Raw genomic sequence first — 25,343 nt, 5'->3', positions numbered from 1 at the left:
GGTGTCCGCTGCCACCCGGAAGTTCACTGAGGTCCCATCTCCCGTGCACTTCCGTCGTTCGTCCACCTGCGGCCTGTGAGGCGGTGGGGCCGCAGGGGACTTGGGCCGGGAACGGACATGGTGAGTGACGGCCGGGCGCGGAGGCGGCAGGAGGGCGGGGAGCCGCCAAGGACCGTCTGTCCGCGGGCAGGTCCGGGCTGCGGACCCCAGGCGCCCGGGCTCCGCGGAGGCTGCAGGCCCCTCGGGCTCGCAGGGGGCCCCGCCGGGACCCGGGTCCAGGGCGTCCCCGCGGCGGGGCCTGGGGCTGCGGAGCGAGTCCGGGCGGCTCCGCGCCCACAGCCCGGGCTCCGCAGTGGGTGCGGGGCCGCGCGGAGGGTCCGTGGGGACAGGGGGCTCGGCCTCCGCGGTCCGTGCCCGGGGGGAGCTGTGGTCTGTGGCCTGTCCCTCCTTTCCCCCCAGAGGGACCATGTTCTCCTGGGTGTGATGTGTGTGGGGCAGGCTCTCCCGTCCCCCCGTCCCCCAGGCCCTGCTCTGCAGCCAATGCCTGCATTCCCAGCCTCTCCCCGGACCCTGAGCCCCATCTTCCCTCCTCTGAGTCACAGCATCGTTATCAGCCTTTTGTTTTGTGGTGCTTTTCAAACGGTTAAAAACAAGATTCAGCTGAGTAAGTGGAAGGTTAACTGGCTTTATTCCCATTCACGAATCAAGCCAATCCCATCTAGTAAATAGAATCTGTTCAAAATGGAAGGCATGTACAATAGGCAGAAACGAAGTGAAAAGAAAAGAGGGGTTTGCTTCAGGCAGGTTCCTTTCCTTAGGGGAAGGAACACAGGAGGCTTTTAGAGGGATCAGTGTTGAACAGCAGGTTGCTGGGTGACTGGGTTAGAATGTTACTCCTGGGAGAGGTGGAACTGCAGTTACACACAGGCATGCACCCTTGAGCCTGGGGAGTCCATCTTGAGGCAGTTTTGTTGTTTTCAGTTCTTACACACACCTGCATGGTGTAGCCTGCTACACACCTAGGCCACATGGGGTAGCCTGTGGGTCCCAGGCAGCAAACCTGTGCAATGTGCTGCTGTACTGAGTACTGTCAGCAGTTGTAACGCAGTGGTGGTGAGCATTTATGAGAAGGCGCAGTAAAAATGTGGTGGCAAGATAGAAAATGGTCCATCCGTGTGGGCACTGACCCTGAATGGACTACAGGACTGGAGGCTGCTCTGCAGGAGTCAGTGGTCGGTGAGTGAATGTGAAGGCCTAGGACGCTCCTGTGCACGACTGTAGACTGTATCACACTGCACACTGAGGCCAGGAAATGTACAAAACACAGATCCATCAAGCCCAGGAGGCAATGATGGGATCAAAAGGCTCAGTCAGCACAAGGCCTCTGAGGCTGTGCCCGCATAAACCAGCACACTGCTTCACAGCAGAGTTTTCTTTCACTCAGTAGAAAGCTCACAAAGATACAGAGGAAGGTACAGCACCCATCTACTAATGGATGGGCACATGGGCTGTTTCCAGATCTTAGCTGTTGTAAATTGTGCTGCTATGAACATTGTTTCCGATAGATATTTCTGGGTTTCTTAGGATATATTCCTAGGAGTGGGATGACTAGGTCAGATGGCAGATCCATATTTAATTTTTTAGGAAACACCATACTGTTTTTCCATAACGTTTGCACCAATCTGCATTCCCACCAGCAGTGTACTAGGGTTCCCTTTTCTCCACCTCTGGCTTTGTGTCGTTTGAAACATCAGTGTGTGGCCCAGAGCAACGTCAGAGGGGAGCAGAGGCCTGAGGCCAGGTGCTTTAAGCTAAGGAAGCCCCCACGCCCTGGAGCTACCAAGAAAGTACCTGAAGGCCCACTGACCTTCCTGGGGAGCCTCCCCTGCAGGTGTCCTACCTGCTCACACCCACCGTGGAGGGAGCCTTTACAGGGAGAGAAGCTACAGCCCTGGAGAGCTGGGGTGCAGGTGCACCTGCGGGAGGGGGTGATGCCCTTCCGAGGTTTTAGTTGAGGTCCCCCTGGGCCTGTTCCTAGGCATCAGTTGAAGTTTTGCATCCAGGGTGTGGGTGCACATTGAGGAAACCTGGGAAAGTCAGGAGGATGTGTCCTGGGTTAGGGATTGTGAGGTTGGGAGTTCATTTGGGTCAGAACCTTACGCTGAATCCAGCTGAGCACCCGTCCCTGAGCTGCAGCCTGAGAGGGAGCACGTCTGCTGGCAGCACCTCGTTAGACCCAAGAGGGTGGGCGGGTGGCATGGTGGGAGCAGCACCTCGTGTTAGACCTGCCTGATCAGACCGGGTCTGGGGTCAGCAACCTTGGTGTCTGAGTTCTGGCTGGGAATGAGTTCAGAGCCAAGACTCAAGCTATAAGAGAACATTGATTCGGGAAATCACAGAGGTAGAAGAAGTAATTCTTGGAAGGCATGGGCTTAGGAAACAAGGTGTAGAGGTAACGGAAGGGCCCTTGGCTCTTAGAAGAGAGAAAGGTAGCTGTCACAGGCCCGGGGGGATGGGTGGACGAGGAGAGGTGGGGACAGGCTCCCAGGAAGGAGAGCAAGCTGGGTTCTCTGTCCCAGGGGTTTAAGGGTGGAGATTTTAAGGGAGGTCCCGGGGAAATCTCAGAATATTCAGCAGCTTTCCAGATGTGTCCCTTCACGTCTGGGTCTCCACGGATTGATTGGTGTGGCCAGGGCCCCGGTCATCATTCAGGGCCGCTGGTCCTGAGGTCCGCCCTGCATCGCTTTGCTGGGCCTGCAGCTGAAATAGAAGTGTGGCCTGGAGGCTATTTCTAGGGGGAAAGGCCCGGGGTCCAATCTGCATGGCCAGCGATTCGCTACGGGACGAAAGGTCACCTGGGGATGAGGCCCCAGCCTACAGTGGTCTGCTGCTAGGCATGACCTTCTGGCCCTGGCCCGTTCTCCTTGCCCTGCTCATGTCTGTCTAACTGCCCAGCACTTTTCCATTCTTCCCAGGGAGAGGAGGGGACTGGAGCTCCAGACTTCATTCCTGGGGTGGCTGCTCAGGCGTCCCTCCTCTGCTTTCCCCAGGGACTGTGACACTCAGGGGTTCTTTCTGTCTCAGACAGGAGAGTCTAGGACGTGGAACCTTCTGAAAGTGGCTTTCCTTCTGTCCTGTGGGAAGCAGGCTGCTCATCTGAGCTGAATCCAATGTATGTGTTTCTTCCTTCAGAGCCTTTATGCATCACCTAAGGTAGCTCTTTCACTCTAGTTTCCCTGAGAATGAAAATGTCCATTGATTAAATGTACCAGGTAGGGGGAAAAGAGAAAGATTGAGACATCCCAGCAGGGTGGCTCAGCGGGTGAGCGTCAGCCTATGAAACTGGAGGGTGTGATGCTGAGTTGCACATGCTTGATCCCCAGTAGGGGGCATGCAAGAGGCAGCTGATCAATGATTCTTTCATCAGGGATGTTTCTATCTCACTCTTCTTTCAGAGAGAGAGAGAGAGAGAGAGAGAGAGAGAGAGAGAGAGAGAGAGAGAGGCAGGCCCAGCTGGTTTAGCTCAGTGAATCAACGATTCCTGGGTTTGATTGTGAACAAGGGCACATACTTGATTGCTGGCTCCTCCCTGGCCCAGGCCCTGGTCTGGCCATGTGCAGGAGGCAACCAATCTATGTGTTTCTCCTACATAGATATTTATTTCTGTCTTTTTCTCTCTCTCTAAAAATCAGTGGGAAAATATCTTTGGATAACCATTAAAAAGAGAGAGAGAGAGATAGAGAGAGAGAGAGAGAGAGTGTTAGATGAAAAAAGCGAGAAAATTTGTGAAAGCAGACTGATTTTTCTTTTCCCTTTTATGCAAGAGAAACTCCAAGTGTGAAATGAATGTATTTAAATTTTCAGGCACATTTTTATTTTTATTTTTATTTTTCTAAATATATTTTTGTTGATTTCGGAGAGCAAAGAGAGGGAAAGACACAGACATCAATGGTGAGAGAGAATCATGGATTGGCTGCCTCCTGCATGCCCCCTTCTGGGAATCAAGCCTGCCCAAAACTCAGGCTTGTCCCTGACTGGGAATCTAACCATGATCTCCTGGTGCATGGGTCAGCATTTCACCACTGAGCCACACACCTACCGGGCACATTTTTTATTTTATGATCTCTGTTTGTATGGCATGTCTCTAGAGCAAGCACATGAAACCGCAGCCTGTGGGCCCCATGCAGCCCAAAACTGCATGAATATTTTTGCGACCCAATCAATATTACAGTCTGTAAGAAAAAAATTTAAAAAATATATCTTTAAATATATATTTATTTTTTACAGAGAGGAAGGGAGACGGATAGAGAGGTAGAAGCATCGATCAGCTGCCTCCTGCACACCTTCTGCTGGGGATGTGCCCGCAACCAAGATATATGCCCTTGACCGCAATCGAACCTGGGACCTTTCAGCCCATAGGCCTAGGCTCTATCCACCGAGCTCAACCAGTTCTGGCAAGAAATATTTTAATAAAAATTTCACAACTTAATTTTTACAATATCCTGTCGTGTGTTTATGTGTGTGTGTGTGTGTGTGTGTGTGTGTGTGTATATATATATATATATATATATATATATGGCTAATATGCAAATTGTCCACTTATGAGTTCAACCAGGAGAATGGCAGTTCATTCTCTCACTTGCTATGACATGCGCTGACCACCAGGGGGTGGTGTGGAACATGGCAGATGGTGGCAGGGCGCTGAGGGAGGGAAGGAAAAAGGAGGTCTGGAGGTGAGGATTCCAGGTCTAGGGATCCTACCCATGCACGAATTTTGTGCACCAGGCCTCTAGTTATTAATAAGGAACTACAATGTTTGCTAATGACTGATTACTGTAATTGTGTTGCATTCATTTCCCTTCAGTGCCTTATGTGCAGGCGCGTCATTTCTCACCACTAATACTAGCAGTGAATATTTTAGCAGCCGGTTGCCATGTCGTTATTCTTAGACTGACGTTTTTCGGCTGCATGGGGCCCGCAGGCTTCAGGAAGTTTCCTTTCAGAGAACAAGAAAGATACCGTGTTTCCCCGAAAATAAGACATCCTCCGAAAATAAGACCTAGTGCATGGAAAGGTAAGACATGCCCTGAAAATAAGACCTAGCACATCTTTGGGAGAAAAAAATTAATATAAGACACTGTCTTATTTTCGGAGAAACAGGGTAGGTTTATTTGCATTACACTTATTAATTTGTGCAATGATTCAGTGTCTGGTAAATTAATGTTCAAGAAAAAATAGTAACTTTTATTAAAATGTTCTATTATTTTCCTGACTGGATACAATGTTGGCCTGTGGACTGAAGGGTCCTGGGTTTGATTCCTGTCAAGGGCATATACTTTGGTTACGGGCACATCCCTAGTAGGAGGTGTGCAGGAGGCAGCTGATTTATGTTTCTCTCTTATCGATATTTCAAAATCTATCCCTCTCTCTTCCTCTCTGTAAAAAATCAATAAAATATATATATTTAAAAATGTTATATTATTTTATGTTAATGATTAGTCACTTATTTCAGACTTTGTATTCAGCATATCTATCAAAATAAACGTAAAATTCTGTGAAAATTGAAGCTTTTGGGGTTTTTTTTTGTAGCCCACATAAACTTAAGTGAGAGAGAATCATTGATGGCTGCCTTCTGCGTGCCTCCTACTGGGAATCAAGCCTTTGAGTTTGACATGCTTGCTGTAGAGAATCTTAAAAATGGTTATATCGTTGAATATTTATTGTAGTTAATATGACAACTATGAGAACATTATGTAAATGTCTGAAAATTCAATACATTTTAGGAGTTAAACTTATTATTTAAAGAAATTGAATTCTAGAATGGTTAAAAATAGTGTGTGTAAATTTTTGCATTTTTTGCAGTATACTTGTGAAATAGAAAAGTGCCACATTATTTTTTTTTCATGAAAGAATTCTTTTTAAAAATATGTATATATTTTACTGATTCTTTACAGAGAGGAAGAGAGAGGGATAGAAAGGTAGAAACATCTATGAGAGAGAGACATTGATCAACTGCCTCCTGCACACCCCCTATTGGGAATGTGCCCGCAACCAAGTTATGTGCCCTTGACCGGAATCGAATCTGGGACCTTTCAGTCCGCAGGCCAACACTCTATCCACTGAGCCAAACCGGTTTCAGCAAAAAGTGCCACTTTAGACTCACTGCCCACATATGCTGGTGCCTCCAACACTGTTTCTCCAGTTACCCCTAAATAGAGTTTTGATCATTTCTTAGCAAATGTCCCAGCAGATACCAAGTCTGGCCACTCCCCCTGGATGCTCCACACCTTTGTGGTGGGCAGGGCCTCAGGAAGTTTTCAGGTTGAGGAAAGCAGAGTTTATCAAATGCAAACAGACCCAAATTTGGCCATGTGAAGGAATACTCTGTACAGGTGGTGCAAGGGAAGGAAAAATGGCCCCAGACCTAGAGCCACACAGCTCAGTCTGTGCCAGATTCTCCAGGAACCTGACCTCTGCAGGACACGTCCACTAAGTGTGAGGCAGGTGGGGTTCGGGGTCTCCATCAGGGGGAGGTGCCCGTCAGGCTTTGGGGAAAGGGGGGGAGGGGCACTCAGCCTTGAGCACCCAACTCAGTCAGTCCTGGATTCTAACCCTCACCTGAGCATGGTGCAGCCACCAGGAGGGCGTGCTGCTGGGAGTGCAGAGGTGGGACTAGGGCATCTCTCTTGAGGGGGAGGCACCAGTCAGGTTCACGGGAAACTTTGGGGAATGACCCCTTCCCTGGAGGCACACAGCTCAGTCACTGACGCCTTAGAGTAGGGGTGTCGAACTCAATCAGAGAAGGGGCCAAAATCTAAAATCCAGCCTAAATCGCGGGCCGAATGGTTTACTGAACAGTCATAAACTGTCATTGTGATGGAAACGCAGCGGAGTGCAGTGATGACAGCGCGGTGCGGGCCACATTGCAAGGCCTGGCGGGACGGATTTGGCCCGCGGGCCTTGTGTTTGACACATGTGCCTTAGAGTCTGCCCACACTCAGGCCAGGCAGCTGACTCCCCAGCAGAGCACAAAATCCACAGGGTTTTTCTTACTTTGTAATTAGCACTTGGACTGCTCATTTAAAAAAATACATATCTTTATACATATCTTTATTGGTTTCAGAGAGGGAGAGAGAGAGAGAAATATTTATGATGTAAGAGAATAATCCTTAGACTGCCTACTGCCATCCCTCTCCCCACTGGGGATCGCACTTGCGATCATCATCTGTCTTGAACAGGGATGGAACTGTGACCTCCTGGTTCATAGGTGGATGCTCAACCACTGAGCCAGGTGATTCTGGGAAACTACAGCATTTTCCGGCGTTTAAGACGACCCCCAAATTTTTACAGTTAAAACATAGGTTTAGGCCTATATTCGCTGTATAAGACTATCCCTCACTTCCGAGGCAACACCAGTTTTTTTTTTAATAGACCGCCTCTGACTCTGGCCAATCTGAGCAGGCTTTTTTTCATTTCAAAAGTCGTCTTATACTCCGGAAAATACGGTATGCATTTTTTTTTTATGGTTGCCTATTGACAGCTTGAGCCTCAGTCTACTCTTGTCCCTATAGCCTCCCAGTTGAACAAGCTGATAAGAAAGCCAGGTGTATCTTAATAAAAAATGAAAATAAATAAATAAACAAACAGATACAGATTAAGAGAGGCATGAATGAGACCATCAAACCTCAAAGGGAAGGTAGAGGAGGGTGGGTGAAAGGGAGATCAGCCAAAGGACTTGTATGCTTCACTCTCACCCACACCTCTGCAGGTGAACATAACACTGGCACTTGCTGCCAGGAACAGCACATCCCAACATACCAGCCATGTGGGTCTGTCTTCCGTTTCTCAGACTTGCTCACCTGTGGCTGCTGGGTGCCGGGCGGATGGTGCTGGGAGCTGTGGCATTGCTGAGCCTGTTGTCCTCACTTCTGTGTACCAGAGTGGGCAGTTTCATACATTTCTAGGCAGTTGGCAGGCAGAGTGTGGTACTGGGCCCTCTTTGAAGTGGTCCTGGAATCATTTGCTCTGGCTCTGTGAATTCAGTACATGTGTGACCAAAGATAGCAGGCTAATTTTTAAGTTGATGATATTGTATGGCCCAAGATTGGTGTTATAACTATTCAGATGGCCCTTGGCAGAAAAAGGTTCCCAACCCCTGCTCTCTAGAAAAAACAATTTGGGCTCAACCGGGAGCTTGTCTTACTCCCTCCTCTCCCTGGACGTAAGACCAGAGAGGTTTCCCTATTTTGTCATTGCTCTACGAATAGGTCATTGGGTTTTCTGGCATCACGAGTGGTGAGTGGGAGCCTTTTCTCTGTTCCCTACACATGGACCTCAGTGGGTCCTATGTCTTAGGGGAATTTCGCTGTGGGCAGGGCCTGTGCCTGGGATAGACTGTCCTGCTGCTGGAACTCACAGGAGAGCTCAGAAATGAGACCAGTTGGGAGAAGGCACCTACAGTAGCATCATGTTTTTGGAGAAAACCACTTTTGTAAGTTTTGTGTCTTCAAATTGAGGAATATTTTAAACTATTGGGATGACATTGGCTAATAAAATTATATACGTTTCAAGTGTACAATTCTATGACATATCATGTGCACACTGTATTGTGTGTTCCCCACCCGAAGTCTCCTTCCAACACCATTTATTCTTCCCCTTTCCCCTCTTCTACTACCCCATGCTGTTGTCTGAGTCTAAGAGTTTGTTTATTTTGCTTAATCCCTCGCCCGTTTTTCATTCCTTCCATTTGACAGCTGTCAGTCTGTTTTCTGTATCTATGAGTCTTTATATACTTTGTTAGTTTCTCTTCTTTACATTCCAAATATAAATGCAATCATGTGATATTTGTGTTTCTCTTACTGGTTTTCTTCACTTACCATAATGTACTCCAGGTCCATTCATGCTGTCAAGGAAGGTAAGATTTCCTTTATTTTTACCACCGAGTAATATTCAATTGGGTTGGACCAGGGCTTTTTTATCCACTCACTTCCTGATGGGCACTGGTGCTTCTTCCAAATCAGGGCTATTGTAAATAATGTTACAATAAAGGCAGGGGTGCATATTTCCTTTTGCATTAGTGTTTTGAGGGTTTTTTGGGGTTTTTTTTGGGTTTTTTTGGCTATATTTCCAGAAGTGAAATGGCTGGGTCATTGCCAGTCTGACCTGCAGACCCTGAGCGACAGATGAATGGATTACTCTGACACAAAGTTTGCTGTGAAAGAGAGGCCTAAGGTACTGCCTGGCTAAAGGAACACAGGCAAACTAGATTGTCTGCCTTGTTAGGCTTTTATTGTAACAGCAGTTTAAGATAAAGTTTATCTTTCAGATACAATCAGTAAGGTAAGTAATTTTGGGAGCAAACTTGTGTTTGTAATATCCTTTAAGCAAGGACACTCAAAGATTAAGTATAAGGATTCCGGTAAACACCCGGTGTCTGTCTGTGCACAGAATTGTTTGGAAAGGTCAAGGAATAATTACGGGCACTGCCTTCAGCACTCCCCTAAGTTGGAATTTCCATAAAAGGCAGACAGCCTTCCACTCACTTCTTTTTTCTCAGAATGTCCTTACAAACTTTCCACCCAAGTCTCATGTGCTCCCCAACATTTTCCCTTTTTTGTTTTGCTGAATGTACTGGTAGAAGACAGAGGGAGGTGGTGAACTTTCTGCCATTTATTTCTGGAAGAGGATTGGTCCCATGCTGTGCCATGGCAGGGTTTAATCTGGCCAGCTGGAATCCACAGTGTCCTATGGGGGTAGAAACGCACGCATATTCTCTCCTCCATGTTAATAATTCCTTACAAACTTTCCACCCAAGTCTCATGTGCTCCCCAACAGGTTATGAGTCAGTTGTATTTTTAAGTTTAGAGGAAACTCCATACTGACATTTGTACTTTGTGCCTTTATTGATGGCTAGAGGCCCAGTGCCTGAATATGGGGAGAGGGGGAGACCTACCCTCATCCCAGCCTGCCCTCTCTCACAGTCTGGGAGCCCTCAGGGGCAGAAGCCAACCCAGCGATCAGGGGAAGGCGATGCTTCCAACACACTTCTGCTGCTGCCACTGCCAGCAGCTCAAGCCTCAGCTGGCCCTGGTTACCTGTACCTTGGGCTGGCCCTGGCCAGCTGGGAAGCTGCCATGCAAGGCTTGCCTGCACCTCAAGCATCGGCTGGGCAGCTGCCATACAAGGATTGCCTGTGCCTCGGGCCAGTCCTGGGTGACTGGGCAGCCAACATCTGTGGCTTGCTTGCGCCAGCCTTGGGCGGCTAGGGGCCGGAGGGGACTGAGGGACTCTGGAGGCAGGTGTGGCATGGCTGGGCCTGCCCCCCAGACCTGCCTGGGGGTGGACCCGGCTGTACTGCATGCCTGTTGCCCCAGCTGGACTGAGGGGTCTGGGCACCGCCATCTTGTGACTGGGTGCTGCCAACTTTGAGGGCGTGGTAGTCAATTAATATATTCCCTCTTTATTGGCTATGGGCACTGCCATCTTTGTGAGGATGTGACGGTCAATTAGCATATTTCCTCTTTATTAGATAGGATAGCCATTCTGACAAGTTTGAGGTGATTTTTTAGTGTGAGTTTAATTTCATTTTTCATATGTGTTTTGGCCATCTGTATGTCCTCTTTGGGGAAGGAAGTATCTGTTTAGGTCCTTTACCCATTTTTCTCTCTTTTTAAAAAATATATTTTATTGATTTTTTACAAAGAGGAAGGGAGTGGGGTAGAGAACTAGAAACATCGATGAGAGAGAAACATCAATCAACTGCCTCTTGCAAAACCCCCACCAGGGATATGTCCACAACCAAGGTACGTTGACCGGAGTCGAACTTGGGACCTTTCAGTTTGCAGGCTGACACTATCTATTGATCCAAACCAGTTAGGGCTACCCATTTTTCTTTTTATATAAACTATTTTCTTTCATGTTTTTAGATCAGCACTGTCGGGTATATTTTTTATTGATGTTAAAGAGATAAGGGAGAAAGAGAGGTACAGAAAAACATCTATTGGTTGACTCCCATTCATATCCCAATTGGGAATCAAACACAGAATTGGGCATGTGCCCTGTTTGGGAACTGAACCCATTACCTTTTTAAAATCATTTTTTGGTGTTGAATTGTATAAATTCTTTATAAATTTTTGGTAATAACCCCTTACCACAGGTTTCATTGGTGAATATGTTCTCCCACTGGGTTGTTTGCCTTTTTATTTTGTTGACTGTTTCCTTTTAGTTTGATGCCGTCCCATTTGTTTATTTTTTCTTTTATTTCTCTTTCCTGGGGAGACAAATCAGAAAAAGTATTGCTATAGGACAAATGTCCACAATTTTATTGCTAGGATTTTTATGGTTTTGAGTCTTACATTTAAGTATTTTATACACTTTTAGTTTATTCTTGTTTATGATGTAAGAAACTGTTCTAGTTTCCTTTTTTGGCATTTTCCCAGCATCATTGATTGAATGTGTTATCTTTACTTTATTGTGTTTTCTTGTCTCCTTTGTCAAGTATTCTGTGACCTTAAAGGCATTGGATTATTTCTGGGCTCTCTGTTCCATTCCACTGATTTATATGCTGCTTTTATGCCAGGACCATGCTGTTTTAATTACTATAGCCTTGTAGTACAGTTGGATATTAGGTAATGTGATCCATCTACATTTGTGCTTCTATATCAAGATTGCTGTTGCTATTCAGGGTGTTTTGTGGTCCCATATAATATTTTTGAATATTTGCTCTAGCTATGTGAGCACATTGGTATCTTTTTAAAAAAATATTTTTTATTGATTTCAGAGAGCAAGGCAGAGGGAGAGATAGAAACATCAATGATGAGAGAGAATCAGTGATCAGCTGCCTCCTGCATGCCCCTTATTGGGGATTGAGCCCACAACCCCGGCATATGCCCTTGACCAAAATCAAATGTGGGTCTTTTCAATCCACAGGCCATGGTCTATCCACTGAGCTGAGCCAGTTAGGGCCAGCATTGGTATCTTGATAGGAATTGCATTGAAGCTATAGATTGCTTTGTGTAGTGTGGACATTTTAATGGTATTAATTTTTTTTCTATCCATAAACACCACATATGCTTGCAGTTATAGTTTATATTCCAATTATAGTTTACATTTAATTTTATTGTGTATTAGTTTCAGGAGTAGAACATAGTATTAAGACAAATTTTAGAGTTTTCTACTTAATATTTTCATTACTCCCCTGACCTCTTATGTACTTTATAAGCATGTGCCATTTCAACATGAAAATATTCCAGGCTTCAATAAAGCCCCTGTACATGCCAAGTCTTAAATTGTTCCTGAAGGTCCAGGCCACAGTTACAGTGTTACAATTCTGCCAGAGTTTTTAGTATGATCTTATGATTTCAGTATACTTGTCTATATGTCCTAAAAATCAGAATGAAATAACCCGCAGGCTCATGAGTTGAGGACTTCGGTAGAAAGCTAAGTTGCCCTGTCTTGCTCATGCCTGAGCTCTAACTCTCAGGTCCTATCTCCATGAAATAAGAGAAGCAAAAAGTCAACCTGAATTACTAACAAATATTATTTTTTAAATGGCCATTCATACTCCTCCACAAGAATATTTTCACTCATTCAGGTGTATCTCTCTACTTCTATTAATCTGGAGTACTTCAGGAAAATATGGCTACGTACATTTTGTTCTCATTGGAATTTCCACACACCGCCTGGCCTCTCCTGTTTGGTGATGAGAATAGAAAAGAAAGCTACCAGGCCTTTATTGTAGTTACTAAAACTTTATGCAGATATGACAGTTAATAATAGTCTTGCAATCAAGTCATAGAGTGAATGTTGTGGACCATGTGTCCTATGTGAACTTCCTATGAATTTTATATAGGTATCCAGTTCTCTCTGTCTCACCCATTCTCCTATATGTATATGTGGGATGTTTTAGGACTCAGTGGCCTTTGAGGATGTTAATGTGGAGTTTACCATAGAGGAGTGGGCTTTCCTGGATCCCACCCAGAAGAAATTCTACACAGATGTGATGCTGGAAATCTTCTGGAACTTGGCATCAGTAGGTAGGTATCACAAATTCTTTTTTTTTTTTTTTCTTTTAATATGTGTTTATTGATTTTAGAGAAGAAGGAGTTGGGGAGAATGCTAGCATAATCAGTGATGAGAGAGAATCAATGATTGGCTACCTCCTGTGCACCTCACACTGGGGACCTAGCCTGCAAATGGATCCCACTGGGAATTGACCTGTTACCTCCTGGTTCATACTGGTCCATAGGTTGACGGTCAACCACAGAATGACTCTGGCCTACCCAACTTGTTACTTATTTAATCAATTAGAAAACTACTATTGCTTGTTTATCAATGCTGTTTCAATAACTGAAATACAGAAAGGGAATACATTGTTAATTAAACTAGGACTATCATTAGCTCATTGTGTCCCTAAAATCTAACCATTTTTTATATTCTTTAATACGTTAAGCTCCCAGCCTGTTTTGTCTTCCAGACAGAAAGAATAGTGTTAGTCACTGGTGACTGACCGGGAGTTTAACGTGTTAATAGTTTATAATACTTTTTCTAGCATGTATTTTAGAAGAAGAAGGTGAAGACAATGACACTGAAGATAAATATGAATATCATGGGATGAATCTTAGGTGAGTCACTTTGACATGAGAAACCATTAAGAGAATCTTTTTTTTTTTTTTAATAGCTTTTTATATATTTTATTTACTTATTTAATATTTTAAATTTATTTCAGAGAAGTAGGGAGTGGGAGAAAGAAAGAGAAACATCAATGATAAGAGAGAATTATGAAGGCTGCCTCCTGCATACCCCACACTTGGTATTAAGACCAGAACCTCGGCATTTTCCCTGACTGGGAATTGATCTGTGACCTTGTTCAGAGGTTGGTGTTCAACCACTTGGCCATGCTGGTGGTGATAAAAAATCTTTTTATTGACTTCAGAGTGTGGAGGTGTAAGGGAGATCTAGAAAAATTGATTGGCTGCCTTCTGCATGCCCTGTACTGGGGTTAATTAATAAGTCTGCAGTCTGTTCATGTTCCTTTTTGGGGAATTGAACTGGCAACCCCTTGATGGGTCCATGCTAAATCATGAGCCACAAAACAATCTTAAAAACATGTAATCCAATTGTATCAGCCAGTTTTAAATTTATTCTCTCTTATAATAATCTCATGAAAATGTTTTTTTCTGAAATGGGACCTAAAGTTTAGTGTATAAAAAGTAATTATACTTGAAAACAATATACAGATGTTCCATTAATGAATATAAGTGTTTTCATCATGTCTATGATATAGTCTATATCAGAGGTTTTAGGATAAGAAATTTCAAAACTCAGAATGTACAGAAATCCTGCTCTTTCCTTCAAAATGGTAAAAATATCCTAGTCATACTACAATATTAATAAATATTAAATTATTAACAGAATATTAATAATATGCTTCTGATTTTTACAGCAGTCATACGGTAGAGAGAGTCTGTACACAGAAGGATGGTATTCGATGCAGAGAAAACTTCAGGCAGATTCCAAATCATAATGAAGAGAGGGAAACAACTACTGAAATAAAACAACCTAAAGTCACCTTGTGTAGGCAAATATTCATGCTTTACTTATCCTTGAATAATCACCTGAGCTCTCACATTGGACCCAGACTATGTCAAGAATATGAAGAAAACCCTTATGAATGTAAGGAAGCTGAGAAAGCTTTCAGGCATTACCACAATATTCGAATCAATGAAGGCAGTCCCTGTGGGAAAGCTTTCTACTATTCAACCTCCCTTAGAAATCATGAAAGAACTCATACTGGGGAAAGACGCTATGAATGTAAAGTTTGTGGTAAAGTTTTCTCTTATTCAACTTCCCTCCAAAATCATAAAAGAACTCATACCGGGGAAAAACCGTATGATTGTAAACAATGTGGAAAAGCCTTTTTTACTCTACGTGCCTTCCGATATCATGAAAGAATTCATACTGGGGTAAAACCCTATGAATGTAAGCAATGTGGGAAAGCTTTCATGGTTCTAAGTACCCTCCAACGTCACGAAAGAATTCATACTGGGGAAAAACCCTATAAATGTAACTATTGTGGCAAAACTTTCACTAATGTATCTTCTGTCCATTGTCATGAAAGAATTCATACTGGGGAAAAACCCTATGAATGTAAGCAATGTGGGAAAGCTTTCCTTGCTCTAGGTGCCCTCCGATATCATGAAAGAATTCATACTGGGGAAAAACCTTATAAATGTAACCATTGTAGTAAAGCTTTCTCTTATGCATCTTCCCTCCGATGTCATGAAAGAACTCATACTGGGACAAAACCCTATGAATGTAAGCAATGTGGGAGAGCTTTCTTTGCTCTAGGTGCCCTCCAACGTCATGAAAGAATTCATACTGGGGAAAAACCCTATGAATGTAAGCATTGTGGCAAAACTTTTGCTAATGTATCTTCTGTCCATTGTCATGAAAGAATTCATACTGGAGAGAAACCCTATGAATGTAAGCAATGTGGGAAAGCTTTTGTTGCTCTAAGTAACCTCCGACATCATGAAAGAATTCATACTGGGGAAAAACCCTATAAATGTAAGTATTGTGGCAAATGTTTCGCTAATGTAACTTCCCTTAAATGTCATGAAAGAATTCATACTGGGGAAGAACCCTATAAATGTAAGTATTGTGGTAAAGCTTTCTCTTCTCTAACTTACCTCCAATGTCATGAAAGAATTCATACTGGGGAAAAACCCTATGAATGTCAGCAATGTGGAGAGGCTTTTTGTCTTTCCCAATCTCTTAGAAGTCATAAAAATATGCATGCTGGGGGGAAATCCTATGAATGTAAGCAGTGTGGGAAAGCTTTTGTTACTCTAGACACCCTCCAACATCATGAAAGGACTCATGCTGGGGAAAAACCCTATGAATGTCAGCGGTGTGGGAAAGACTTCAGCTGTGCCTCACATCTTCAAAGACATAAAAGAACTCACAATGGAAAGAAGACTCATGAATAAGAAATGAGGTAAACTGCTCTAGCTGGTTTGGCTCAGTGGATAGAGTGTTGGCCTGCAGACTAAAAGGTCCCAGGTTCGATTCTGGCAAGGGCATGTACCTTGGTTGTGGGCACATCCCCAGTAGGGGGTTTGCAGGAGGCAGCTGATCGATGATTCTCATTGATGTTTCTAACTCCCTCCCTTTCTCTCTGTAAAAAATCAATAAAAATATATATTTTTTAAAGAATGAGGTAAACTGTTTTGCCAACCCTTTTCTCTTAGATACCATGGAATGTACACTTGGAAGAAACCCTATGAATGCAAGCAATGTGAGAAATCCAATTCTCATTCCAGTTCCTTATTAATGCACAAAAATTTTAATAATGGAGAGAAACCACATCAATGCAAGGAATGTGGTAAAGCCTTCAGCATCCCAACTGGTTTTCACAGACATTTGAAAATAAAATGTATTGATAAACACTGTTAATGTAAAGAATAGCCAAGAGCCTTCATTTCTCTCTCAGTTGTGCCATCATGTATGGATTATCATATTGGAGATGGACCCTAGAAATGTAAGAGTGTTAGAAAACATTCGTTTCTTCCATTTTATTGTAAAGGATGAAAGAGAAGGCCTGTCAAGTAAAGAGAAAGCCTGCCAAGTAAAGATTGTAGAAGAGCTTTTGGCCATCCTAGTTCTTTACAAAATCATGAAGGGACTCACCCAACAATAAATGTACGAACATAAGGAATGTTGGTGAGCCTTTCTTGGACATGTAAGAATGCACCTGAAGAAGTAATGTAAATGTATATAGAAGGTGGGAAAGCCTTCAGCTGTCCCTTTTCATTGGAAAGGTCATAAAAAAAAAAACCCTCAAAATTGAGAATTGTATTTAATGTAAAAATGTAGGAAAACCATCATGTTGCTTTATGTCCCTGCAATAATACAATGTGAAAATGTACATTGGATAGATACTGTATAATTGCCTATTTTTTAAAAATAACTAAATTTTTACAAATACTTTCAGACTTTCTTGGAAATTTCACTGGAAGGAAATCCAATTAGTGTAATTAACAAATACATGTAAGCCTGTTGCAAATTAAGTCATAGAGTCCCCAAAACTCACACCATTAAAGAAGTTTTATGAACTTTTGACAAATTTGGTCATTATTAGTACTTAATCTTTTTTTGTTATTTTTTTTTAATTGATGCTTTAGAATGAGGAAGGCATAGAGGGAAATGGAGGGAAATATCAATGTAGAGAAAAACATCAATGGGTTGTCTTTCCATGTGCCCTGACCAGTAATGTGCCCAGATGGGTATTGAATGAATAGGCCCAACATACATAAATATTCTTTTTTAATTTTCTTTTTTTTTTTCTTTTTAAATTTTCAATTGCACTTGAAATTCACTATTCTTTTAGTCAATAAGTATGTGCCATATATTTGTACATAATACTGTTCACTGTAGAGTCCCCCTCTGTATTATTGTCATGTATTTTTGTGTGTGTTGCTTTTTGCTGGGAATTGTGGTATGGAGTTCACATTAAGAAGATAATATTTTAGTTTGTTTTTCCTCAATCTTTGCCCTCCCAGCCAAAAATACCCTCAAAACTGCCAGCCATTGCTTTGCAATTCCACTGTTGTCAGGTGTAAGCTTTACAGATGTTCACAATTCAACATTAAAGATCCAGCATACATTGGCTTTTCCTGCAAGTCCATAGGTGTTCACCAGGCAACAAACGTAAACTGTCATGGTTGAGGCTGTTTTCTGAAGGGTATGCTCTCTTTTCTAGATTGCATTTGCATGAGGTCTAATTTGACTAGTAATCATCTTGTTCTGTTGGCACTACTACTGACTAAGATTCAGATCCCTCTGTGACAGCTACAATGGTGCAGTGCCAAGGAGCCTCATGACAGTTTGTTCTTGTGCCACCCTCTGCAGTGAGGGCTCTGAGCCAGTCCTTCCATGTGAGAATCAGCACTTTCCTCATTTCAGGTAGACTGATGTGTGCTATGACTCAGAGCTGAGCCAAATCTCTCAATGTTTTCAGTTACCAGGATTAAAATTATGTGCATTTTTCCTAATAAGTGCTTCTGTAATTAAAAATTTTTTTTTAATTGATTTCAGAGAGCAAGGGGGAGAGAGAGAGAGAAACATCAATGATGAGAACCATTGATCAGCTGCCTCCCACATACTGCCTGCTGGGCATTGAGCCTGGAACCTGGGATTCTTCAGTTTGCAGGCTTACACATTATCCACTGAGCAAAACTATCTAGGGCACGTGTCAAACACAAGGCCCGCGGGCCAAATCCGTCCCGCCAGGCCTTGCAATGTGGCCCGCACTGCGCTGTCATCACTGCACTCCGCTGCGTTTCCATCACAATGACAGCTTATGACTGTTCAGTAAACCATTTGGCCCGCGATTTAGGCTGGATTTTAGATTTTGGCCCCTTCTCTGATTGAGTTCGACACCCCTAATCTAGGGCAATGCTTCTGTAATTTTTAATGAAAAATCAACTATTTGCCTAGAACATTATGTTAAGAGATGTATAGTGTTTTGTTATTTCTGAAGATGTATTTAATTATCCCATAGTAATTATGTATTTTCACATCAATTTATCACCTTTTCCATTTAATCATTATAAATTATGAGTCACAAGTATCATATGTATACAAATTCAGACATGGTTTCCTTAGGGAAATTATATTTGTTATTACTTTATAATGTTTGACATAGACTCATTTCTTATTCATTCAAAGTATTAAAAACTTCAGTCATATATATTTTTAGTCCCCTCCAGCCAGAGACCAACATAATCACATCTGTAGCAAAAGAGAAATGAGATGGAATTAATTAATAAGCATGATCAGAAACCACAATGCCTGCAATGTAAAAGTAGCAGCACCCTTTAAAGGATTTCTTGTTATATTTTGCCTTGTGATAGACAATTTGATTTCCATTTAAGGAAGTGATACATTTTTCTGCATTGAATTCTGAGAGGAAATGAACTTCATTCTATCTTGCATAATGAAAATCATTTTTCTTTAGGAGGCAGAAAAAAATTCTAAACCAAAATTGTAAGAAGCACAAATCACATTAGTGAGAAAAGCAATATTCAGTATTTTTATTCCTTTGAAACCTGTTCTCCTTAATCACGTGTGCAAACATGAATGCCTTTTGTCTTGATTTATTGTGGTCTTGGAGTAGTTTGTGTGATGATGGACATGGGACATTTTCTTTTCAACAAGATATATTTCTTTTCAAAAAGGCAGCAACCAGTTGTTACCTAAATACTGAAATATTTACTAAGCTGTATTGGGCACATTTCCAAAAAGTACCTCAGTTAAGTATACAGTATATATTACATATATCTACACTAATAAAAGAAAAACATTCAAATAGACTGTACTTCCTTGACACCCACAAGCCACATCCACCAGCCAATCAGAAGCAAGTATGCAAATTAACCCAACCAAGATGGTGGTGGCCATGGAGCTGGAGCGAGCAGCAGGGTTGGGTTGCCCTGGTGATGGAAGAAGCCAAGCCTCCCATTCACCCTGGCCTCTGATCAAAGCTACAAAGTTTCAATTATAGAAGATAAATAAATCCCAGATACTTGCTTCCAGCCGGCCCTGATCTCCACTCAAGGAGGTGCTGAAAAAGAAAAGAAAAGAAAAAAATAGAGGGCTGACCAAAACCAGTTTGGCTCAGTGGATAGAGGGTCGGTTTGCGGACTGAAGGGTCCCGGGTTTGATTCTGGTCAAGTGTATGTACCTTGGTTGCAGGCACATCCCCAGTGGGGGGTGTGCAAGAGGCAGCCAATCAATGTTTCTCTCATCGATGTTTCTAACTCTCTATCCCTCTCTCTTCCTCTCTGTAAAAAATCAATAAAATATATTAAGAAAAAAATAGGGGGTTGATCTTGGGACTCCGGGGGTTGATCAGGCCACGTTGGGACCACAAATTGTGGGTCATTAGGCTGTTGGGGGTGGTGCCGTTTGGGGTAAGCACATCAGCAGGGGGCAGGTGGGGGTGAGCAGGCCAGCAGAGGGGGCAGTTGGGGGTGAGCAGGCTGGCAGGAGAGCCAGTTGAGAACAAGCACACTGGCATAGGGGGCAGCTGGGGGTGATCAGGCTGGCGGGGGGGGGGGCAGTTGGGGGCAAGCAGACCGGCAGGAAGAGGGGTTAGGGGCAATTAGGCAGGCAGGAAGGCAGATGAACAGTTAGGAGCCAGCAGTCCTGGATTGTGAGAGGGATGTCTAACTGCCAGTTTAGGCCCGATTCCTGTAAACCAGCAGTAGGACATCCTTCAAGGGGTCCAAGATTGCAGAGGGTGCGGGCCGGACTGAAGAACACTTCCCCTCCCCCCCCCCCCATGAATTTCATGCACTGGGCCACTAGTGTGTGTGTGTGTGTGTGTGTGTGTGTGTGTATAAAATGCAAATTAGCCTGGCATCGCAACCACTCAGGTGGAGCTGCGCATGTAGATGGAGACACATAAGGGGTGAGGGCATGCTCTGAGCAGCCACAGTGCGGCCTGAAGCATGTCCCGGTGGGTGCCTGGCAGCTGCCAGGGCGAAGCAGCCCAGGTCCTGGGTGCCAGAGGGAAGCCGGTGGCAGCAGCCAGGGGAAGTAAGGACTTTTCTTGCATGAATCTTCATGCATCGGGCCTCTAGTATTAATATAAAGTCACATACTTCTTAATAAAATATGTAACTTATTACCTTTTTATGATTCTATTGAGGTTTATAAGTTTAGTAATATTGTCAAAGAACACAAATCTAGCAAGAAAACAAAGTTAGGGTCTCTTCCAAAAATCTGTTCTTGCTGACAGATTTCACTCTTTCCCTCCCACCTTTTAAAAAATGTTGATTTGAGAGACAGAGAGAAGCATCAATCTGTTCTTACATTTGTTTATGCAATCATCGGCTGATTCTTTTTTTTTAATTAATTTTTTTTAAAGAGAGGAAGGGAGAGGGATAGAGAATTAGAAACATCGATGGGACAGAAACATTGATCAACCAAATCCTGCACCTCCCCCACTGGGGATGCCCTTGACCGGAATCAAACCTGGGACCTTTCAGTCTGCAGGCCAATGCTCTATCCACTGGGCCAAACCAGGTAGGGCTACCCCTAACACTTTTGATTTTGAATCTACTTTGGACCCAGCGGCCACCATCCTTTACCCCCTTAAACATCACCTACTGTGGATTCCTGTGAGGAATCTCTGAAAGGTCAGGGGGACCTTGCCAAAGGCAGCATTTCCCGCCTTGACTTTTCCCAACAAATCTGATCCTCTGGATGTTTTCATAGAATCTATGCTTAATCTTTAGGTGCCCTTGCCAAGATTATTTACCCTACTGACTGTATCTAAAAGATAAATTTTATCTCAAACTGCTGTTACAAATAAAGCCTGAAGAGGCAGGCAATCTAGGCTGCCTGTTTCCTTTAGCCAGGCAGTCCCTTAGTCCTCCCTTTCACAGCAATCCTTTGTCACAGCAATCATACCTCTGCCACACTGGGTCTGCTAGTCAGCCCCGGCAGATTTGGGCTTTATTTGTTGTTGTTTTTCAAGTTTCTTTAAGTATTAGATTAGATTTTTTCTTCTTCTAAGGTTAGATTTTTAAAATTGAGATTAACTTATTAGCTTTGCCTATAGAGCTATAAATTGTTCTATTACAGTAGAACTGCTCTGGCTGTGTCCCATAGATTTGGGGTCATTGTGTTCTCATTTTCATTTTCCTTAATGTGTCTTTTGATTTTTTCCCTTGACCTCTTTGTTAACCCTTCATTGGTTAGAGTACTATTTATCCTTCATGTGTTTGTGGTTTTCAGTTTATTTCTTGTAATTGATTTCTACTTTTATCCTATTGTCATTGTTGAACATTCTTGATATGATTTCAAATTTTTTAAATTTATGGAGACTTCTTTTGTGACCCAATAGGTGGTGTGTTCTGGAACATGTTCCATATGCCCATGAAAAGCATATTCTGTTGCTTAGGGGTAAAATGTTGTATGTAAATAAATTAAAATTATGGGATGTAATGTGTCATTAGAGATTGCTGTTTCCCTGTTGATTTTCTGTCTGGGTGACTTACCCATTGATTTCAATGGAATGTAAAGTACCTTATTAATACTGTCTTCCTGTCAATATCTCAATTTATGCCCCCCTCCCCATACTCGCTTTCTATAGTAATTAGGTGCTTCTATGTTAGATGCATAGAGTTTCCAAGGGTTATATTTTTCTTGTTGGATTGATCACTTTACCATTATGAAATGCCATTCTTTGTTTCTTGTTATAACCTTTATTGTAAAATCAATTATATTTGATAAAAGTATTACTGGACCACGTTTACATTCATTTCCAATTGTATAAAATATCTTTCTCCATTTGTTTACTTTTAGGTAGTGTATGTTTCTTTCAATCTCAAGTGGGTCTCCTGTAGATAGCATATATATGGTTTTTAAAAAATCCATTTAGCCATTCTATATCTTTTGATTGTTGCATTCAAAAAATTTACATAGAAAGTAACTATTGATAGGAATGTTGTTATTACCATTTTGTTATTTATATTTTTAATTTTTTCTTTCTTTCTTTCTTTTTTTTTTTTTTTAATGAAGGCCCTTTAACTTTTCTTATAAAACTGGTGTAATGGCACTCAACAGCTTTAGCCTTTTCTTGTTTGGGAAAGTCTTTATCTGCTTTGTTTTTTTAAAGTTCTAAATTATAGTCTCACTGGATAGGGTAATCTTGGTTATAGGTCCTTTTTATCATTACTAGGAATATTACATGCTGGCTCTGGCCAGTGTGGCTAAGTTGGTTGGACATTGTCCTGCACACAAAAAGGTTGCCAGTTTGAGTCCTTGTCAGGGCACATACCCAAATGTCTGAGTAACTTGTTGCTGGTTCCATCTCTGGTCGGGGTGGGTGTGGGCAGCAACCAATTGATTGTTTTCTTTCATATTGATGTCCTCCTCTTACTCCTCACCTCTCTCTCTCTCCCTCCCTCCCTCCCTCCCTCCCTCCCTCCCTCCCTCCCTCCCTTTTTCATCAATAAAAATATTCCAGGCCAAATCCTTCTGGCCTGCAAAGTTGCTATTAAGAATCCAACTGACACTTTTATGGGATTTCTCTTGTATATAACCAGACGGCTTTCTCTTACTGCCTCTAAGATTGTCTTTGTCTTGATCTGAGGCAATTTAATTATGATGTGTCTTAAAATAGGCCTTTGGTTCATCTTGTTTGGGACTGTCTGTACTTTCTGGACTTGTACCTATTTTCTTTTGCCAGATTATGGAAGTTTTGAGTAATTATTATTTTAAAAAGTGTTCCAATTCTTTGCTTCCTTTCTTCTCTTCTGCTATCCCTATGATACAAATATTGTTATGCCTGATGTCATTGCAGAGCTCCCTTAAACTATTTTCATTTTTCAAATATTGATTTGAGAGAAAGAAAGACAACATTGATTTGTTATTTCACTCATCTATGCATTCATTGATTGCCTCTTGCATGTGTCATGACTGGGACTCTTCACCTTCAACCTTGGAATAGCAGGACAACTCTCTAACCAGCTGAGCTATTTGACGAGGGCTGAATGTACATTTTTCTAATAAAGGAACACTTTTCCTAGTTTATAAAAATATTTTATTGCCCTAGCTGGATTGGCTCAGTGGATAGAGAGAGCATCAGCCTCCAGACTGAAGGGTCCTGGGTTCAATTCTGCTCAAGAGCACATGCATGGGTTGTGGACAAAAGAGGCCACATGCTAACCTGACAAGTTCAGAGGAGGCCTGCATGGCAGTCTTGCAAACTCAGAGACCTAAAATAACCACAAAGGATGGTCTGAAATTAAACTTTAACTAAATGCAGTTATGGTGGGTAGTTATATTCTAGGCCGGTATCTTCACTGACAAGGTCAACCTTTACCTTAACTAAGCTTATCTGTCTTTTTGCATCTATAATAACACTAGGGGCCAGGTGCATGAAATTCATGCACTGGGGGAGGGGGGAGTCCTCAGCCCAGACTGCCCCCTCTCACATACTGGGAGCCCTCAAGGGATGTCCTACTGATGGCATAGGCCCGCTCCTCATGGTCCTCCCTTTGTGGGAGACGACCAGGTTGATCAGGGGAAGGCACCAGCCCCATCACCCTGCTGCTGCAGCCACTGCTAGTCACTGCAGCCATCAAGGTATTTTCATCATGGATTCCAGTGCCTTCATCATGAAAAAAATGACAACTTTGTTTAGGCATTTTCAAGATATGTCTTTCGTAGGATATAATCTTTCTTTCTTTCTTTCTTTCTTTCTTTCTTTCTTTCTTTCTTTCTTTCTTTCTTATTTCTTTATTTCTTTATTTCTTTATTTCTTTATTTCTTTATTTCTTTATTTCTTCCTTTGTTTTCCTCACCTCAGGATATGTTTCCATTGATTTTTAGAGAATGTGGAAGAGAAAGGGAAAGACAGAAACATCAAAGTGAGAGGAACACTTTGGTTGCCTCCTGCATGAGCCCTGATCTGGGTCACGGCCAGGGAGGAGCCTGCAATCTAGCTACATGCCCTTGATCAGAATTGAACCCAGACCCTGCAGTCAGCAGGCTGAAGCATTATCCACTGAGCCAAACCAGCTAGGGCAGGATATGACATTTCTTAGCCCTCCAGCAGTGGACCTTCATTTTTTTTCTCCAGGAGTGTAGTGGAAAACCCTAGCCCTAGATCACCTTTTTGGATTCTTATTACCCAAGTTACTAAGAATATTACCGGTGGCATACAGGGGCTTAGCCAGTGAGTGGTCAGAAAAGTTGTTTCCTCTGTAGTCACACCAATCACCGGCTCAGCCCCTGCCCAGGCCTAAAGCCTCAGGGCCTGGGAGGGGCCCCCCAAATCCCTCCGATCACTGGCTCCACCCCCAGCTCCTTCCAATTGCAGGCTCAGCCCCTACCCAGGAGCCCTCTGGCTCAGGCCCTTCCCAGGCTGCTCAGGGCCCACATAGGGCCTACCGTGGAGTAACCTGGGTGCTGAGAATGTTCCCAGGACCCAGGCTGCTGGGCACCTATGTTTATAAAGCAACTGCCATTTTTGTTGGGTTAATTTGCATACTCACTCTGATTGGCTGTGGGCGTTGCAGAGGTGTGGTCAATTTACATGTTTATTAGGTAAGATACTTTTGAAATATCTGGGTAACTTGTGAAATATCAAAATATTGTAACTTGTGATATTTCAAAAAACTTTTGAAATATCTGGGCACCAGGACAGATACCACAAATTCCTTCAAAACGATGTTAATTGTTTCTTCACCCACCTAAGTATGTATCTATCATTTTACTTCTTATCCAATCCCACAGATTTCCCCACTTTGCTTCCTCCAGCCTCTCTA

General features: G+C 42.9%; 1 protein-coding gene and 1 long non-coding RNA gene across 3 annotated transcripts; both read left to right on the top strand.

The window, feature by feature from the left end:
• Positions 1 to 16,958, top strand: LOC123653326 (zinc finger protein 791-like). Of its 2 annotated transcripts, XM_045589282.1 has the most exons (7): positions 5 to 120; positions 9,131 to 9,231; positions 12,908 to 13,034; positions 13,550 to 13,622; positions 14,444 to 16,005; positions 16,226 to 16,250; positions 16,353 to 16,958. In XM_045589282.1, the coding sequence occupies exons 2-5, from the start codon at positions 9,187 to 9,189 to the stop codon at positions 15,987 to 15,989; spliced, it is 1,791 nt and encodes a 596-aa protein (XP_045445238.1). In that variant the 5' UTR covers positions 5 to 120; positions 9,131 to 9,186; the 3' UTR covers positions 15,990 to 16,005; positions 16,226 to 16,250; positions 16,353 to 16,958. The 2 variants fall into 2 exon arrangements, with proteins under 2 accessions (XP_045445239.1, XP_045445238.1); XM_045589283.1 differs by lacking the exons at positions 14,444 to 16,005; positions 16,226 to 16,250 and having other exon boundaries at positions 1 to 120; positions 16,251 to 16,958.
• Positions 16,959 to 18,392: 1,434 nt separating this feature from the next.
• On the top strand, positions 18,393 to 20,854 carry LOC118731296. Its single transcript, XR_004991847.2, has 2 exons — positions 18,393 to 19,324; positions 20,646 to 20,854. It is a non-coding gene; the product is annotated as an uncharacterized LOC118731296 (long non-coding RNA).
• The last annotated feature ends 4,489 nt before the right edge of the window (positions 20,855 to 25,343 follow it).

The sequence above is a fragment of the Pipistrellus kuhlii genome, unplaced genomic scaffold (assembly GCF_014108245.1).
Source record: "Pipistrellus kuhlii isolate mPipKuh1 unplaced genomic scaffold, mPipKuh1.p scaffold_m20_p_30, whole genome shotgun sequence".
In the NCBI taxonomy this organism is placed as follows: Eukaryota; Metazoa; Chordata; class Mammalia; order Chiroptera; family Vespertilionidae; genus Pipistrellus; species Pipistrellus kuhlii.
The sequence above is the reverse complement of the archived record's forward strand: the minus strand, read 5'-3'. Positions and strand labels throughout refer to the sequence as shown.

What these genes read in the sequence shown, in the direction of transcription:
- LOC123653326 (XM_045589282.1), top strand. Translation starts at nt 9,187, where the DNA reads ATGGATTACTCTGACACAAAGTTTGCTGTGAAAGAGAGGCCTAAG. An exon ending in CTGTGAAAGAGAGGCCTAAG is followed by an intron (nt 9,232 to 12,907) that starts GTACTGCCTGGC and finishes GGGATGTTTTAG; the next exon opens with GACTCAGTGGCCTTTGAGGA. An exon ending in CTGGAACTTGGCATCAGTAG is followed by an intron (nt 13,035 to 13,549) that starts GTAGGTATCACA and finishes TACTTTTTCTAG; the next exon opens with CATGTATTTTAGAAGAAGAA.